General features: G+C 36.4%; 1 protein-coding gene across 6 annotated transcripts in view; it reads right to left on the reverse strand.

Annotated features, from left to right (window-relative positions):
• The window catches only part of SIPA1L2 (signal induced proliferation associated 1 like 2), a 126,330-nt gene that overhangs the window by 56,812 nt on the left and 50,148 nt on the right, over nucleotides 1–19,370 (reverse strand). For all 6 annotated transcript variants that reach the window (XM_039568700.1, XM_039568696.1, XM_039568699.1 and 3 more), the window contains exons 3-6: nucleotides 15,706–17,409; nucleotides 9,406–9,539; nucleotides 7,844–8,032; nucleotides 2,804–2,978 (exon numbers count right to left, since the gene is read on the reverse strand). In XM_039568700.1, the coding sequence (XP_039424634.1) occupies nucleotides 2,804–2,978; nucleotides 7,844–8,032; nucleotides 9,406–9,539; nucleotides 15,706–17,170 (1,963 nt within the window). In that variant the 5' untranslated portion in view covers nucleotides 17,171–17,409. The remainder of the gene's footprint in view (nucleotides 1–2,803; nucleotides 2,979–7,843; nucleotides 8,033–9,405; nucleotides 9,540–15,705; nucleotides 17,410–19,370) is intronic.

Here is a 19,370-nt window from a genome sequence, read left to right on the forward strand (position 1 = left end):
GTATATAAATATACACTTCTTTATCTGCAGCCCTAAATCTAAAAATATTTGTGTGTATACAATTAGGAGCACATTCATATAATAACTGGGTGCATTGGTTATGTCTGTATGAGATTAAATTAACTTTATTTATTAATATCTATGTAACAGATATTACAGTTGCACAAGAAATAGAAAGCATAATTTCCACTGAAGTTTGTTACTTAAATATTGCTTTAAAAAGGGAATCTTATTGCACTCTTCTATTTCAAAATCTTAGCTGAAAATCTAATTCCATTTCAACCTTTCAGTGGCATTTTAGAAAGTTTTGAAGAGATAGAAAGACAAAATATGTTCCAATAATAATACTTTTTTTTTCTCATTTCTGGTAGATTGATATGTTTTAAAACATATACTAAACAAATTATATAGTATTGAATTGGTAAAGTTTCATTTAATTTTCTTATTTCTTTATCTTGGGGTTTGGAATTGCATGGCACTAAAACTGCACCGCAGAAGGGTAGAAAAGAGTTTATAGTTAATATATTCCATATGCTCTTGACATTTGCACTGGGTGTGGCTTGGATGCAGCTAAAATTCTTCACAGCACCCCATATGGTGCTGTGGTTTCCCCGTGTAATCAAAGCAGTGTTGGTAACACACCAATGTTTTAGCTGTGCCTTAACAGTGCTCACACAGCATCAGGGCTTCTCTGCCCCTCACACTGTCCCCTACCCTGGCAGCTGTGCTGGGGTGGCCAAGAGTTTGGAAGGAGACAGCCAGGACAGCCTGTCAAATTGACCAGAAACACATCCCATACCCTATAAAGTCATGTTCTGCAGGAAAACTGGGGCAGGGAGAGCTTTGTCATGGTACCTGTCGCTCAGAGACTGGCTGGGCATCAGTCAGCTAATGGGAGGTGGCACGTCACTGCCTTCGCATCACTTGTATTGTTGGCTGATTGATGTAGGGGTGGGTTGTGGGTTTTTGTTGTTTGGGGTTTTTTTGTTTGTTTGAGAGTTTTTGTTTGTTTGGGAGTTTTTTTGGGGGTGGTTTGTTTTCCTTTCTTCCCGTCGCTCATCAAACTCTCTTAATCTCAACTCCCAAACTGGTGGGTGAGTGAGCACACAAGAGGTGGGGGCTTATTTTTCAGACAGGTCAACCCATCACAATATGCTACTTTATTACATGAGAAATGGACCAATTAATTATCCAAATATTAAATAAACAAATTTTAAAAAAACTTTTTAGAGAAAAACCCCACAGTTAGTCAAGCATTTGAGAATATAAAAACTTAATAAATTTGACTCCTGAGAACTAAGCAAGATTTATTACTGAAACATAGTGGCTGCCAAAAATATAGCTCACAGAGTCTAAATTATTCCACTCTTCTGAACCTGCAGGCAGTCTGAATAATATATTATCTAAGTCTAAATATGACACACAGTAATACTTGTTGCATCATTACATTTAAAAACAATAGATCCTTAGGTCAGTACTTCACATTTAATATAATACTGAAGACTATTTTGGTTTGAACTCTTAATTCCATTCTGCCTGTTGCAAACTATGAGAACATACTATGACAGGACAATATAGTTAATGGCACACAGACTTCATCAAACATTAAAATCATGTTACTGACTGATACATACACAATGTTAATCAGCAATGTAAATTCATACTGAAGCACAGCAAATACAGAAACTGAATTTCCTGACAGACCAGCATTTATTTTCATATGTACAACTTACTAGGTGGAATTCAGTCATGCTCTGATTGGGGGAAAAGATGGAAAACCCAAACGCCCCCTACGCTTTTCAATTTTTCACCCCTATTTATCAATTCATTCCAGAAGTCTGACATCCACAGCAGGTTAATATGTATTTCTACGAATTAATTTGAAAAATGGTTTGTTATCATTCTGTTCTGAAATAGGATGCAATAGTCTCTAAAATCCTGAATTAATAAAGTGAAACAAGCATGGATTTAAGCAAAAGGCAGTAACATGATTGTAAATAAATGTGGTACTTAGACAGCTTGACAATATGACAAAATGAAGTAAATGAATAACAAGATACCCTTAGATCATGGCTCATATGATCAGCTGTCAAAATCTTGTTAAAACATCATTATACTAAGAATGAGTTAAGTTAAATTTAAGGGCAGTGAAAACATTGCTAATAAAGAAGCATGTTAACATATCACTGACTTTTTTTAACACAAATGCTTCAGTTCCTATTTTTGCTACAAAACCCAACCAATACAATTAAATTTTTATACTACTGCACTAAGGGAAACTGAAAGACCTGGAGAAATGGCAGTATGAACACAGCACTGAGGTAGATGAATAATTATCAGCTGATGAATGATGACACGCTTACTGTGCATGTGTGAGAAACTAGAAAACATGACTGCTCCTCAAATACAAACATAAATATGTGTGTTGGGTAAAAGTAAGGATGAAAGTTTAGCTGAAATAAGGAAAACTACTCCATATTTTGAACTACATATATTTTTATTGGCTTTTAAAGAACAAGATGTTAAAGTGTACCTGGGGAAATATTACTCACATAGCATGATTTTAACTAAATGCAAATAAATGAAATAAGTTGCTTTGATTTTCAGTTCTACTAATGCCACAGAAAAACTAAATGACCTTTCAGAAAAGGTTTGATACATGCTCTTACCATAGGCCTCATCTTCCTAATTTACCATATAATCTTACTAATCAAAACCCACAGTCAAGAGCATGAAAAGATAACACAATTAGAAGATCAGCTGGATAATTACCCTTTCTCCCATAGCTTGAAACATAACTTACTTTTATTATCTAGCTGAGCCCTGTATTTACTGAATCCTTTTAGCCGTACTCTCTGGCCCAGTAGGTCAAGGAACTCTTCAAAAGCTGGTCCTGCCATCTCGTTGTTATACATTTCTTCTTCTGTGCTTTGGCCCGCTTTGCAGTAAAGGATACCAATCTTATGTTGAAAACTCAGCTGAAATTAAAAATTGAATAAAAAAAGAAAAGGAAAATTTACAGAAGCAAAGGAAAGTCAGTATTAGAACAAATATTAACAATTAAAATATAACACTGTTATAACCTCTGAGAGAAGGCATCTGAAAGTGAAAAAATAAGTGTTCTGATTTGGGAAATTTAGTCAGCACAGAAAAAAAACAACCAAAAAAACCCCACAAAAAACACCCTCCAACTCTTGAAAGAAAACTGGATTTGCACTATTCAAACACAGATAAAAGCAGTACAAAGACTTCTCAATTTGTTAACTATAAAAGCACACTCTACTTCATGCTACAGTATGAAAAATTGAATTGACAATATTTGTATATTGGTCTTTTTTCTCAAATTTAGAAGAAGGTGAGTTTATCATCCCTCATTTTTACCCTTTAAAGTTCACTGTAGTTCAGTTAAAAAAAGCCCTCAGAAAAGTAATTTCTATTATATGTAATCTTTTGCCTTCCTCATAAAATCATGCACCATTAAAAACAATTTCCCATTTTCAAAAGTATACTTAAAGCAAGAAATCAGATTGCAGTCAAATAGTTTTGTTAAACAGATTCTCAGCTACGGAACATTAAACAGATAAATCACATCTATTCAAAAATAAAGTACAAAAACTATAAAGCATTAGGTATAAGGAGATATCATTACTCCTTGAGCAGACTGTTGTCTTCTTAGCTTTTATGCACACTTAAGCTGACAAAGAGGAAACCTCCACGTGAATGGATTAGTCTCATTATTCTTAACTGACACCTTCTAGAGCTTCACAAACTGACAGAGACCATCAGTCACACCAGATTCCCTTCAGAGATTTATCTATATTCATGACTCAAATCAGCTCTCTGGCTGTAGACCTCTCTTAATCAAACCTCAGGATTAGTGTCCAAAATGCATGTTATGCACAGGCTGTATGTACTTCTGTTAGAGCAAAGGTGACAACAACAGTCTGCTTCCCCTTAGTCGTAAGGAGATAACTGCTTTGTGTAGGGATGAGCCCTTGTGGAACCTGCTCTGGCAGAATGCTGCTGACCAGAGAGCTGTCAGGAGCAAAGGACAGGCTTCGTAAGGACAGGAATGAGGAATAAGGTTTCACCTGGCCAGCCTAGAACACAGAAGAGCTAGAAGCTGTGCCAAAGTTTGATGTGGAATGGGAGGGATGACCATCTGAGATAAAGCGGGGTTCTGGGTTTTGGATGCACTGTAGGAGCTGCCTGAGTCAGACCAATGAACCGTAGAGCAGGGCAGGGTTAAGATACTGGCTTGCTCCCGTCATTTCCTTTTGACTGGCATTAGATGCTATCCCCATCCAGAGTGCTTCCTTGCTTGACCCCATTTTAAGGAGAGTTAGGTATTTAACAAAAGGTTCCAGATTGCACACTGGTGCCTTTTATTCAGCAGTAAAATAGCATGAACTATTCATGGAGGAAACTGCAAGATAACTGATCATATAAACATTAGATTATAGGAAACAGCACTGTTACTTGACATATCCCAGCAGAGACTTAAAATGATGGTGACCATCCTGCCACCTCTACACCAACCCTGTGTCAAATAGTTTAACTTCAGCCACAGGGGATTTAAGTTGATTTCCTTGACTTCACACCAGAATTGACAAGTAGAGAAATTAAATGCTAAATTGAGCCACCAACAATAGGAACAAGGACTAGGAGTAAAGAGGCACCTGGGCAAAACATTCAGTCTAGTCACACTTCTTTATTCTGTGGACACCAGTCATTCCTGCATTTGTTCATGAATATCAATAATATTCCAAACAGGAGTGAAGTATACATCTATCTTAAACAATCTAACACCTCGTAGTTTAAACATTGAGGTAAAAGGTATTTGAAAAGGAGGATGTGAAACTCACCAGCCCAAGACATGACTTAATCCTGGGATTTCACTTCATGGACAGACAAGCGCCGTAAATGCTACACAATTGTGTACGAAGTCAATTCTGTCAATACCACTATTGCTATACGAGCTGCAAGCTCATTTGCAGTAATCTGAACCTCCTACCCCTGTGCTAGAACCCTTCACAACTATGAAGTTAGAAGACCTGAGTAAAAGAACTCTCAGCCAAGATCATGGTGGCTGTGCAGAAGCAGAGATCAAGGTACATTTAGAATGTCAATGCCTAAAAAAGAAATAACTCAATGAGCTTTGGGAGGATCTTCTTATGTCATACGTTCAACTGGCATGAAGAACTATCAGAATATTTAAAACTGATAAAGTTTGCCGGTTTTGAAATGGTAGCACATGCTTATTCAAATCTTTTAAAGTAAATAATTGCAGACATGGTTCTGATTTCATTATTTCCAAAACAGAAATTTTACGTTCAGTTATATTTTACACTGAGAACAATTTAATAACGTGACATCACAAAATAACTTCTAAACCCATTTAGCTACTTGGGTATGTGATACATATTGAAGGTGCATAGCAGTCTTCCTGACTCAAAAGGATTGTGTTCTTGTCAGAATCCTTCACTACTGAATCTTGGCATCTTGTCAACTTTTTGCACAGATTATTTATCATGTAACAACAACTTGTTGACTTTCATCATGTGAAGATTTTAGATTTTTTTTCTGTAAAAGAGTATCAAGAGATTAGACACACAGTAGCCACTAAATATCACTGCAATCAATCTTAATTTCTTTGGTCTTTTTTAAACTTCATCCTATAGCTTAGAGAGAAGTGAACATCCCTAGGGGGATGTGAGGGGAACCAAAAAGCATATAGAATAAAAAACCATTAGCAGAAATTACAAAGGGAAACTAGGGGGAAGTTGGAGAAAGGTTAAAAAAACAACAGTAGCAGATAAACAGTTGAATTTTCTTGCAAATTTACAGCCAAATTTAATGATCAGCATAGTATGGCAGAATAAATTGGGAAAAGGTAAGTTCTTCATATATTAAAATTAGGTCAACCATCCAATTTACATCTAGTTTCCACTGTCATTTTTAGAGACAAAATTTAGCCACATTTTTCCTCCATAATCCATATTAGATTTCACAGAAAAATTATCAAACAGGTAGAAAATTAAATGAAAACATCAAAGTAGTCTTCAGTTGGCTACGGAACTATGAAAACGTTTAAACTCTGTTAGACAAAATTCTACTGTCACTCTGGTGACAGTACTAATCTTCTAGATCATAATTCATATATTTTAAATTCATGGTATTTCCACCAGTCATCACCTTCAGTTGCCAAGCATAACTCTTTTTGTATTTACTTGATTAATAGACTGAAAGCATTAAGTACCTAAGAGGATTAAAAACAAGAATGGATCTCATTCCAGTTCTTTGCACAGCTTTCTGTCTATGTTCAAGTAATTACCTTGCAATAAGCAGTACATACGATATATTAATATTACATTTTGTCAGGTGACAGCCCATTTAATAATAGGACTGAATTTTCAGAACTGATCACACAAAATAAAAGGAAGTGCTATATATTGCTGTTTCTCAAAATGAAGACCTGATGATTAAAGAATCATTTCGGTCAGTTCAGTGGATAATCTCCATTTCCAATTTTTGGGAAATACTGTTAGTGAGTTTGGGAAATATTCAGATCAGGTCAAACACAGTCATATTCAATACTGCCTTGAACATACTGACCCTCAGAGTGAATATTATTTACTAAATTAACCTAACTCTCTCTGAAGGTCAAACAGCAGAGAGCAAGAGCACATTAGGAACCCTTGGATTCAGAATTCAGTGCTTCTGAATTCCCTGTATGGTTTTACCCAAAAAACTGACAAATGCAGAAGAAAATAACAACATTTGGCAAAATTAATTTTTAATTAAAAGTCCTCCTCAAAGACCGGTGTGAGCAAAAGTGCTAAAATTAACATACAAAAACTAGTTTAATAATCCATCCAAAAAAAGCCAATTCTGTTCCTCTGACTACATGTACTTTGTTTTGAGCAATCATTACAGGCATAAGGAAGGACAGAAGAATTCTGGTGGATGCCACCAATGTTAAATACCATCACTACATTTGAAACTGAGTTAGCAAGAAAACATTGATAATAGCACCATCATAATCAACTGATTCAATCATTGGATTGGACTTCAACAGATATATACTGACTTTCACCTAGGAAGTAAAATCTTCAGTTCAAATGAACACTTTTTTTAAAACTATGATTTAAAACCCATCATAAGCCTGTCCTTCACAAAGTATTCAGAAACTATAAATTTAACTACTAGCTTTGAATGAAGCAGATACACTTTTATTGAACCTAATAAACCTCACCATTTTATCTCAAAATTTAAGCCATACAAGTATTTCATTGCCATGTAGTTAATTCATTAGTCTCAATCACAGTGTCAGTTGTATGAACACAGAATTATTCTATTCTAGTAAGAATACAGCAAGTTAATCATCAAACGGTATTGTAAAAAATAACCATAAATTTTAGATGCAGAGGCTTAAGACACAACATGCTTTTTCTTCCTTATCCATACAAAATATTAATGAAGTGTTAGATGTATTTTCATTTGCATTCAACATTTGTACACATTAACGTGCAAATACAGATTGTGAAAATCCCTTCTTACTGATGTTAAAACTTAATAATCCTTCTCTCACTCAGCCATTGAAAGACAATCTCCATAGGCCAATATTTATTTCCTTCAGCTGAAATGCATTTTAAGAAGAATTTGCTTAGAAAAGCAAGCCTTATTTTGTCAGTGAAAACAGACCAGTTTCTCTAAAACCAAGAAAGTCAACAGTTTGCATTACAGATCCATGTTAATTAGCACTGTCTGCAAAATATTTAATAATTTTTTTCGTCTATTTATCTAAGGAATAGTCTTTAAAGAAAGGCCATGTGCTACATACCCCTTGTTCATCCAGTTTAAGCAGTTGCTCAGGTACTTTGGGTGAGTTGGAAGCCTGTCTCAGGCACTGAATGCTCAGCTCTGGTATTACATACTCCAGCACCTCTTTGAGAGGCAGACCTCTTGCCGTGCCATGACGAGCAGTGGATGGTATAGCATCTTCTAAAATTGCTCCTCTAAGTGTCGTTAGCTGCAGTAAAGGTAAAACACACAAAACATTTTTAGCTCTAATACTCTACACCCTACAGATAAAAACCTCAGGTTTCAGCAAAAGCATGGAAAAAAGAAATGGAAAGAAAAACATCCCTATTTTATTTTTTTTAACCTGTAGAAACATTACTAAGTAACTTTTAAAGACCAGATAAGCTTTCACTGTCTAAGTGACAAATACATTTTTTGCTTAAAGAAATTCATGAAGCATGTTATCAATTTATTCCAATTACTAAGAATATTCCTTTTTTGGGGAAGGGAAAAGTGTTAAAGACACAAGGAAAACTAAAACTAGTTATTTTTGCATACTACCCTAGCAAACACAGTAGTCAAATGTGAGGATGGACACAAGATAAGCTATAGCTAATTGAACTTTCACTTAACCCATTCACCTATTATTTAATCCATGCTGCTTTATCTTCATTTGATTTAACAAAAAAAGAGTAATTTCTTAGAACTGAGTCACCTGGATCACCTCTCCACACATACATACATGGACACCGCTTTTCTGGCTATTAAAAAACCCTGGACTGGAAAAAAAAAAATCTATCTATCTATCTGTACCTGTTTTTACATCTGTTTGCAAAAGCACAAGAGTCCAGTGATATCAGGAGGTCTAGTTAACACATCTCTATATCCTAATCAAAATAAAAACCAATAGTCCTAAGGATTCCAAAAATTTACAGTTGTTTGCTGCAATAATAACACTGTGTGTTTTCATACAAATCTAAGGTAGTTGCTGTGACAAAGAAATTAGTTACCAAGAGATATTAAATTGCTTAAAATAGAAGTTATGAGACTTCGCACACAACAACCACAAGCAAATTCTTCATTCAAATAAAACCATTATTTTATGAATATATTAGTATTCCTTCTGCAAATCATGCATGTAGAAGTACATAGAAACATCTCACAAAAAAAGCTTCTGAGAAAGTATTTTGAAACAAAACAAAAAAATACAAATGTCATTACACTAGTTTTCATACTTTACAGCTCCCTTTGTCCCTACATTTCTTAATCTTTTATTTCTATCATTAGAAACATAATATCAAGCAGCCTGATCCACACTTATCTTTAACTATGTTAAAGATCTCTAGCCTTGCTTGCACCTTGCAGTTCTCTTCAGCCAACTTACCTTTTGGGTGCTCACTCAAAAAGACAAAAAATTTATGTGGTACAGAAAAGGAAAACTTTGTTCAGGAGCAACAACATTTACTAATGGTACAGGAAACAACCTTTCCCATTAACAGATTTACTTTCAAAGTTAGCAACGTACCCACAGACAAATAATGAGTATCCTAAGCTCTCAGTCAACTTTCCCATTCCTTTGCAGAATTACTGAATGAACATTACCTCACTTGTCCTGAAAACTATACGATAGTTGAACTGAGATCCTTCTTTCTCCTTAGCATCTTCAACCTTTTCCCTCCGGATGCTGACTGCTACAGGTCCAAGATTTTCATCTATTCCAAAGTAGTTCTGATGCTCTTTTGCACAGGAATGAATGAAGAGATAAGAGAATAGTAAAGTATGAGTCTCCTAGAAAATGTTCATCAAACCTAAAAAAAAAAATTTCTGCAGCAAGAAAAAATATTATTTTTAATTGAACAATGAGGTCTGTGAATACAACAGCTTATGATCTTCTGAACTGTACAATGAGTACATAAATCACAAAATGCTAATTTTGATGAGAGGAGTGGTCACTCAAATTACTGCAACTGCTGCTACTATGAAATTTTCTTTTCCTTTTTTTACAATGAAATTAATCTTTTTGCTTGATGCTGTATGAAACTAGTTTGGAGAAACTGTATCTACATATAATCTTGAATAAAAGCTAAGAGTCTTTGAACAAATAAGATTTATTCTTATTCTTATTCTTATTCACACCTTTCCATTCAAAGCAGCAACTCAGCCTCAACAAGGGAAAACTGAGTCTAGTAACTCTTCAATGTCTGATGAATAGTTAAATTCATCCTTGAGCCAACTGGTCCAGTCTGGGAGAGTAAAGCACTATCAACTGAAGAGAAAGATCACATTAGAGACCATTTAGGGAGACCAGACATACTCAAATCATTGTGACCAAACAGGACCCATGTTGAGGCTCCTGCTTACCACCTTTAAAAGTTCATAGTGAGTAGTTACAGTCACCTTTAAAAAGGAGCAAGAGGGTCTGGGAAGCCATAGAACAGTCACCATAAATCTTAGTTCCCAGGGAGATTAAGGAACAAATTCTCATGGAAGACATTTCCAGGCACATGAAGGACAAATAGATGCTTGGAAACTGCCTGCACAGACTTAAAAAATGCAAATCATGCATGACCAATCCAGTTGTTTTCTACAGTGATGTGACTGGCTTTACGGATGAGGAAGGAGCAATGAATGTCACCCACTTGTACTTTAGTAATGCTTTTCACACAGTCTCCCATAGTGTATCTGTGTAGCTAAACTGAAAAGACATGCTTTGGACATGCAAATTACAAGGTGGATGGAAACTGGCTAGACAGTTGGCCTTAATGGACTGTGATCAGTAATACAAATTACAATTAGTGGCCAGTTACTAAAATGTTTATCAGCATTTGATAGTGGAGCTGTTACTGTTTAATAGGGTTTTACATTATCTAAATGATGGAATGGAGTGCATCCCCAACAAGTTGATGTCCGTGACCAAGCTCAAAGAGAATATATTGTTCATGTATTGGAGGTTAGGATTGCAGATGGGTGCACCAGGTGAAGGGGAATAACCAGCAGGCTTTTGAAAAATCAGGAATATGTGCACGGGGCAGACATGGAAATACATAATCCTTGCACTTTTAACAAAGCAGGCAAGGGCAAAGCCATACAAGCAGAGTTCTACAGCTGTAGGGTGTCTGTGCTTCACCTCCCACTCTCCCCTTCCCCTGGAGGCAGCTACTGCTGAGCTGTCACAGGTGAGCTTCATGTGAAGCAAATCCTAAACCATCTGAAGTTTTCAACCTGACACTTTAAAACAAACTCCCATTTTTACAATCCAAGAAAATGGACTGAAAAAGCCTTATGAAGACCAACACAGACCTGCATGTAGAACAGAACAAGCTCATACAACAGCACAGTCTGGGGACCAACTGTCTCAGGAGCCTCTCTGGGGAAAAGCACTGGGTACCCTGTGAGCACAGGCTGCCCAGCAGCCAGCAGAACCTCCCAGCAGAGAGGAAGGGCAATCGCACTCTGGCCAAGAGTATTCCGGCAGCTCAGGAGAACACTATGCCTTTCTGTTTGGTACTTTTGAGGCCATGTAAGAAGCAGCGTCCAGTTTTGGACAGAGTGGGACAAGGCCAACAGACAACTATGAAGACAATTAGAGGGCTGGAGAACATAAAAGATGAGGAAAGGCTAAAAGAAATGGGCTTTTGCAGCTGGAGAAGAGCAGATTAAAGGAGGAAAAAGCTGCTGGATCCCACGAGTGATGGGAGGTTGTAGAGAAAGGAGAAACAGTCTCTTCTCAAAGGTACAAAGTGAAAGAACAAGATGCAACCATCAGAACATGCAGCCTCTCAGTGAGGGGAATCCAACACAAACAGGTTGCCAGGAGAATTAGAGACAGTAAAAAAGCTAAAGGGACAGCTAAAAGGAAACAGGTTTTGAGCAACCTATTCAGAACCTATATTTAAAGGGAGCTTTAAAGTGGGAAATAGACTGGATGGCCTCCAGAAATTTCTTCCAATTGAATTCATGCCATAATCCCAAATTTTAAATAGCAATTGATTGATTAATTTCCCCTTAGAGATTGTCTGGATTAAAAAATATTTTGCTAGCATTTCGGAGCTAGTTTGATACATTTTTGAAATGACATATTTATAGACGTGAGTAAAGAAGTTTTTTGCAAAATGTCTTTCACTAAGAAGTTATCCATACTCTCAGAATTAATAGAAAGAATGAAGTCATCTCTACATAAATGACAGTCTTATTTCTCAAATCAAGTTTAAATTAGGTTTCCAGTAGTCTTTCAAAAATCTATCTATGAAGTGTGTAGGTGGTTACAATCCATCTCCCAATGGAAGGAAAATGAGCAGCAGCACATTACAACTTTTTTTGGAAGGAACACCTGGAATCAAAGAGGCACAGACATTAAATTATTTGCTCATGCTCTCCAACTCCATTCCTTTCCCAGTCTGAGCATTCTATCTCCATGGATAAATAATGTACCTTACGGACTTCCCAGTGTTAAATTAAAACTTTGAGCCTGGATGGGCAATTTTATCAAGTGGAACTGGAGTTCACAAAGACTGAGAGCAGGAGAGAAAGAGAAGTTCAGAGGTCAAACACTTCCAATAACATAAAACTCCCCACAGCTGCATAATTCAGGCTTTGACATAAGGTAAACTCCTCAGCTGGAAGTCTAGAGCTGTCCATTTTGATGTAAATCTAGAAAAGGGTATTACACAGTTACTAGATTTCTTGGCTGCAGTACTATTGAGCAGAATAATGCAAGTGTCTGCAGAATATACCTACTAATTTCTTGTACAACATGAAAGACAGAAAACCAAATACACTATTTATATGCATTAAAAATAAAATAGATAAACCAGTTTCAGAAAAGGAAAGTAAGGAAGCTGAAGTAAATTGAAGAATAGCATGGCTACTAATCTTCTGGGATTTGGGGAAAACATTTTTAATTAAAAGCATCATCTTTTTTTTAATTTCAAAAAGTACAAACTCATTGAGCTTGTTTAAATGTATTTATGTTGGTTTAAAAGAATCAGCCGGGGAGAAAAGAAGAAAATAAGTGCTATTTTCTAGCTGAGATCTAGAGGGATGTTACAATATTTTTCATTTTTTCACTTTTTCATTTTGACGAATAGTTGTCAATTTTTCTTCAAACACAAAGGTCTTACTTGTACAATACTGAGTTAATACCAATAGCTTTCTAAGCCTGTACACTTCTTTTAGGACATTTTTGCAGTCCCATATCAGCAGATAGACACAGTAACATTAAATGGTTGCAAGCATCCCTCAAATAAAAAGCATGGTAATAGTAAACAAGTCTCGAGGAATTATGAGGATAATTGCACAAAGGGAAAAGGACAAATCAATGATTATCAAAACCATGAGATAAAACAATATATTCTAGCTTTTACAAATCTCAGCTGAAAACTGAGATGATATATTCAATAAACATAACATATTTTATATCAGTTGTGTTGGATTTGATTTTAACAATAGTTACAAAGCTTATAAATATGCAGTATAAAACTACAACTCATTTCAGAAAACACTGAATCCCTAATCTCATATTTCTTGAAGGGGAATGGAATAATTAGTGCTACACATGCCAGGGTGTTTCTTCCATGCATCTTAAAACAGAAATAAAACTGGTATGCTGACAAGTGCCAATTATAAGACTGTGAACAAAATCAAATATTCAGAAAGCTATTTCTTTTTCATATATATTTTCTTAAAGGCAAAGAAAATCTGTGGCAGTATGTACAAGTAACCTTTGTTTGCTAAAGTTTTAATTCATCCTCCTGCAAAGATTTTGGTAAAATTAAACTGCACAACTAAATCTACAAATCAATGAAAAATCAGCTAGGAGAGCTCACTGTCATGGAAGAACATCACGCAGACCCAGTATGAACATAAATGTCAATTTTTTTTATATGGAAGTTCAGGCCAGCAGCAACACATGTTGGTGCCCAACACAAAATGTCTGGATTATTTCCTCTACCCACAAGAAGTTTTGCTTAGGTGAGAACTGTATTCAATTGAAATTAATGTGGAGATTCCTTATGTGCATGAAACCTTAAGATGGTAGATGTTAAAAATTAAGATTTTTGTTTCATTATCTTGTTGGCCCTGACTTGCTGCATCATAAGAGCCATTAAATACAGATTTCCCTCACGTAACATCTGTTACAGCTCTATAAAAAGATAATGCACAACAGGCCATGGCTTACATATCACTGGAAAGGTGAGAAGGTAGCAATTTTTTACTGGATATTAAATATATCACACCATATTTATTTTTGAAGAACTCTACCTAGGGAACAATTAGTTGCAATTCAAGTTTCCTAGTATTAAACTAGGTGGGATAAAACTCTGAGAAACTATGATACTATTTCAGAACAGAAGTTAATTAAAACTAATTACATTCACATCAATTTTCCAGAAAGGTCATTAGGTTTGTTTATAATATATTATTTAAAGTGGCTTTGAGTATCCATCTGCATTTTCTTTTTATAATTTCTCTGACAAGATTTTTCTTCACAGAAGTGTTCTGCACTTCAGCATTTGTAACTCATCCAAGATCAAAGCACTTCACAAACAAGTTCTCTTTCATTTGGCTCAATTCTTGTCCTCCCCCCTCCACCTATCCTGCCACCACCTTTGTCTATTGACAGTCTTCCTTTCATTTTCGTGTGTGCCAATCTTTTCTTCTCTCTGCCCCTCAAAAAATATGCCACCCTTTTGTTACAAGTTTCCCCTCATTCTCTTGAACTCTGACTTCATCAACACTTTTTATATACTTTACAACCTGTCCAGCTTGAAATCCATTTTGAACCTGTGGATTTGCTGCCTGTTCCTTGCTTAGCTGTGGGTCTTCGTATTCCTCTTCCATCACAGATCCAAATTCTTCTCTTCCTTGCCTTTTAAATACAGGTTTTTTACAGTTAATATGTTCTCAGTGTCTATTGTATTGTGCCCAGCACTGATGTGGATCCTCTTTTGAGTCCCTTTTAAAGGGTTACAGCAGGAAGGAGTAACAGTACAGTGCTTATTTCCTGATGTTCAAATATAGTTAGAAAGCAGAGGAAGTATGACTTCAAGAAGAACAAAAAGAATTGGTCTGGAACAGTTTTTTAAAAACAAAAGCAGACTTTTTTTTCCTTTTCTTTTAATAAAAGCTGTAATTCATAATACAGAAAGGACAGAGACAGGTATTTTGGGGTTCTCCCACAAAACCAGGGATTTCATACTCATTGCACAAGCCAGTACTGAATGCAAACTATCAAAGCTGATCACAGAGTGGAAATAGTTTATCTGAATAATGATTCAAGCCAAGATAATTACTCTGCTGACAAGAGTATGCTGGCATTTTTGCAGACTGATCATATCCTAAAAGAAAGGAGTATAAGGCTAGGAGAAATGCATAAAACATCCTTCTTTAAGCTGGAAAACTAAATAACATCAGAAGCTCTCTATTTAAGGAGCATGTACATGTGCATACAATATGAAAGGCCTCAAGACACACTTGAAGACAGTCGAATCTAGAAGAGTTGGAAGCCTCAATAATAAAACATTCCCTTTTGGAGTCACCTTTTAGGAAACAATTATTTCCACTCTGGGTATCAGTATTTCCAATGCATTTACTGGATATAAATGACATCTTTTTCTCCTGCTGATCAAGAAAGTTTGGGTTGGAGAAGTTAGCTTACATGCTATTTTATATGACCTCTCATAAAATCACTTAACGAACTCACACAGGTATTGCACAACCATACATAACCCACTTCTTTGCCCTGAGAGAGCAAAAATAACAGGTTTAATTTTAATAAAGAGTTTCAGGATCCTCTGGAATACCTAAGTCTCTCTATAGAGAAGAAGGAAAACAAAAACTAATCTTTACTAAACAATTTAAATCTAATGCATGGATATGTCAGAACAGTTTAGAAAAATTTACCTTTTCCATAGAAGAACTTGCGGTAATAATATGCTCCAAGATCAATGTGCTCTATGATGTAACGCTTCACTTTCTCTCTGTGAATGGACTGGTTTTCTCTTGGTACTTCCAGTACTGAAACACCAGCATTTGTGCAATGGGAACTCAGAGAGGACTCAAAAGAACAACTTTCACCTGAAGAAAAAGATGCTGAATTTGCCCTAGAAAGTGCAATCCGTCTATCTCCTTCCCCACCAGTTTCATTCCTGAAGTAAGGGCAACTCAATACTAAATCATTGCTTTTCCCATCACCCTCATCAGCATCTAAATTCTCTTTTGAATTGAGGTCCTCTTTGCTTCCCAAAGGAGATTCACAGTTTCCAGTCTGGCCTGCGGGCATCTGAGTTTGTGACGCAGCTGAAGCCCCAGTAGTTATATTTTTTCTTTTTCCTACATTTACTCTGGTAGCCATTGCTTCATTTATGTTAAACAAAACGCTCTGAACATCATAATGTGCAAAACATTTCTGACAGTTCCAAGAACGAACGTTTCTGTCAAGCCTATCATCCAGGTCTGACGAAAACTTAAAGGTTTCGTGCTCACTTTTAACAGCTCGCAGTTTTCTAAACAGGGATGTTTCTACTGCTTCTGATTTAAGTCTCCTCTTGAAAGATTTCTCCCTGTCTCGACCAATAAGTAGGGCACTATCCATATAATCCAGCCCAGAAATCCTGACAAATTCTCCTCTGGAAATCTGTGCAGCAGCATGTAGACTTGGAGAAACTGTAGGATCACAGTGGAAAAACTCAGAAAATCCAAAAGGAGCAAGGGTTTTATGTTCAAAATTTTCCACTCTGTATCCTCTCAGCATTGCAAAAAAATTTTCTCCAGACAAGCCTTGTCTATCAATTGAAGAAGTACTGCCATATTCTCTGTGAAGAGCTGCTCCAGTATTTGGGTTAACAGCATTTTGGTCTAACACATCTTCAGCATCAATATCACTTATTGTCACATCACTGTTGCTTCGTTGCCTTATGGGATGAAGTCCTCTTTGAGGTGAATGAACAAAAAGGTCTCCAATTGAATACTTTCCCTCTGTAAATTCCAGTTCTAGCTCTTCTTGCTGTTCATCGCTTTGGTCATTTTGTCCATTTGGAAGTACTGAGCCAACACCTTCATAAGTGGCTGGAGGTCTGTTTTCCCACGCAGCTTTACTCAGTTCCTTAGAGCAATCCTTTTTAGGAGGCCACTCAGATACCCTTGCTCGAACACCCATTTTAGGCACGGCTGGTGTACCATTTGTTTGATTATTTTCAGCTTTGCTAGAGGCATTTGAAGAAACAGGAGGACCCATGCTACCGTTCAAGGCTTTAAGTTTTCTAGCGAAATAATCATCAGATTGCATGCTTCTCGAAGACTCCCTGAACTTGGAGGAAGTTCTGCTAACCTTGTGCTTATCTTCTTGCAAAGACCTTTGATCACTCATATCCAGTCAGTGGGAGGGGAACCACTACTATTGCATAAATTTACTGTTACATTTGTTATTACATTGTCTTTTATGGGCCAATAAACTGCAATATAAAAATACAGTCACAGTCTTCCCACAGGGGCAGGCAGGGACCTCAGTGTACCATTTTTGCAAGACTTCTGTCAGATTAATCTCAAAACATTTCCTTCAGTTCCGATGCATTCAGTTCAGTATTAATCCAGACAAATTTCTTAAATCTGTTCATAAGGAAAAAAAAATAAAAAGAAAGTGTATTAAAATATTTGTAGTTAATAACAGTAAGTTTCCACTGTTGCTTGTATATATATAAAACACCCCATGAAACTGGATGGACCTAAAGTGACTTGCTCTGTATCATTTTCTATCCTTGGACTCCTTAAAACCCAGCAAATGTAACAGTTCCAGTTTTTCATGTGATTCCACAGGATGTGATCAGCTTGAACCTGCATCTCTCATGGCCTCCCCAATACATGCACAAGCAGAATAGCCACAGACAATTCTCTATGCATTCCCTGCAATACTGTCAGCAACTTAGATACCTATTCTCTGTCTGATCACTGGGGTTTGTTTATGTAATATCTAAGATGTTTTTTTCCAAGCTTTCCTGAAAATGGTAAATGCGCACAGGAGTGCTGGGCAAGACTGGTAGGTAAAATATATGGAGCAGATAGCACATTCTGCAGAGAAATGTGTTTTGCCCCATTTAAAAGAACATTTAAAAGTAATTGTTCCACTATGATTAATTCAGTGAATTAATGTATTTCATTTCCTTCCCCCTCTCTTCCCAAAGGGAGGTTTACTTACATTCCTTTCTTTGGAGTGCAAACTATTATTTAGCTGTGTAAAAGAGTTACAGTTGTTTCTGTTATATTATATTCCTCTGGTTGCAAACCAGACTGTTAACTCAGTTATTGTGATAAAGAACCTGTCTGTTTTCTTCTATAAATAAGAAAAGATAGTAGCTCTATTGATAAGCCTCAATTTTATTACAAAATTGGAACTGTTAGGATATAAAATACTCTTCAATAGTCTTAAGAATGACCATGACTCATGCTGTGAAGATTCATTTGCAGGCAGAGCCCATCCATTAATCCATTCATAAAAGCAGACTAAAACAAGAGACAAGACAGAATGTTGTGCACTTCCGCTTCAGATTTTATTCCTCAAACAAAAATGCCAACATAATGAACTTTTAAAATGCTGCAAATAAGGATAATATGCCTTTACCAGAAACTAAAAAGAAGTCAGGTTACATTAGCTTGAAATATAAATTCTCTCTTGATTTCAATGAAGATATGAGGGGGTAAGAGGAGTTCAGAAGATGAGTGTTTTTTCTCCTATATTTAATGTGATAAAAATTCCTTGGAGGATGGGGAGGAAGGATGAGGGCCAAAGGAATAATATAAATTAAAATATGACACCTTATTTCTTTCTGCTTGTCAGAAATCAACAAAAATTGTGTTTGATGCAGCAAACTTTAGAAGACTTCTGCAGTAACGAGGCAACAAACACAAGTTAGACTTCAGCACTCTCATAATGGCTATGGTTTCTATGTGACTGGTAGTAGAAATTGCTGACAATAACAATGTATCACTGCAGCTTACTTTTACTCCATACAAATTCCTTGACAGCCAATGAAGACAATTAAAAACAAAGTCTTGGGTTCCTTACAGGAGTCCAAAAGATTATCTAAACAACTGACATGTTCAGAGAAAAAGCATTTGAAATGTGGCAAGTAGGATTTTTAAACACTGACTTATGAAAATACTACACAAAAAAAAATATTGGTCAAAGAATCATAGAATAGTTTGGGTTGCAAGGGACCTTAAAGATCATCTACTTCCAACTCCCCTGGCATGGACAGGGACACCCACCAGACCAGGTTGCTCAGAGCCACATCCAACCTGGCCTTGAACATTTTCCAGGGATGGGGGATCCACAGCTTCCCTGAGCAACCTGCTCCAGAGTCTCACCACCCTCATATCAAAGAATTTCTTCCTAATATCTAATCTCTTTTAGTTTCAGACAGTTAATCCTCATCCAGTCACTACATGCCCTGTAAAAAGTTACTTTCCAGCTCTCTTGTATGCCCTTTTTAGGTATTGGAAGGCCAGAATTAGGTTTCCTTGGAGCCACCTCTTCTCCAGGCAGAACAACCGAACTCTCTCAGCCTTTCCTC

Source organism: Corvus cornix, chromosome 3, assembly GCF_000738735.6.
Source record: "Corvus cornix cornix isolate S_Up_H32 chromosome 3, ASM73873v5, whole genome shotgun sequence".
Lineage (NCBI taxonomy): Eukaryota > Metazoa > Chordata > Aves > Passeriformes > Corvidae > Corvus > Corvus cornix.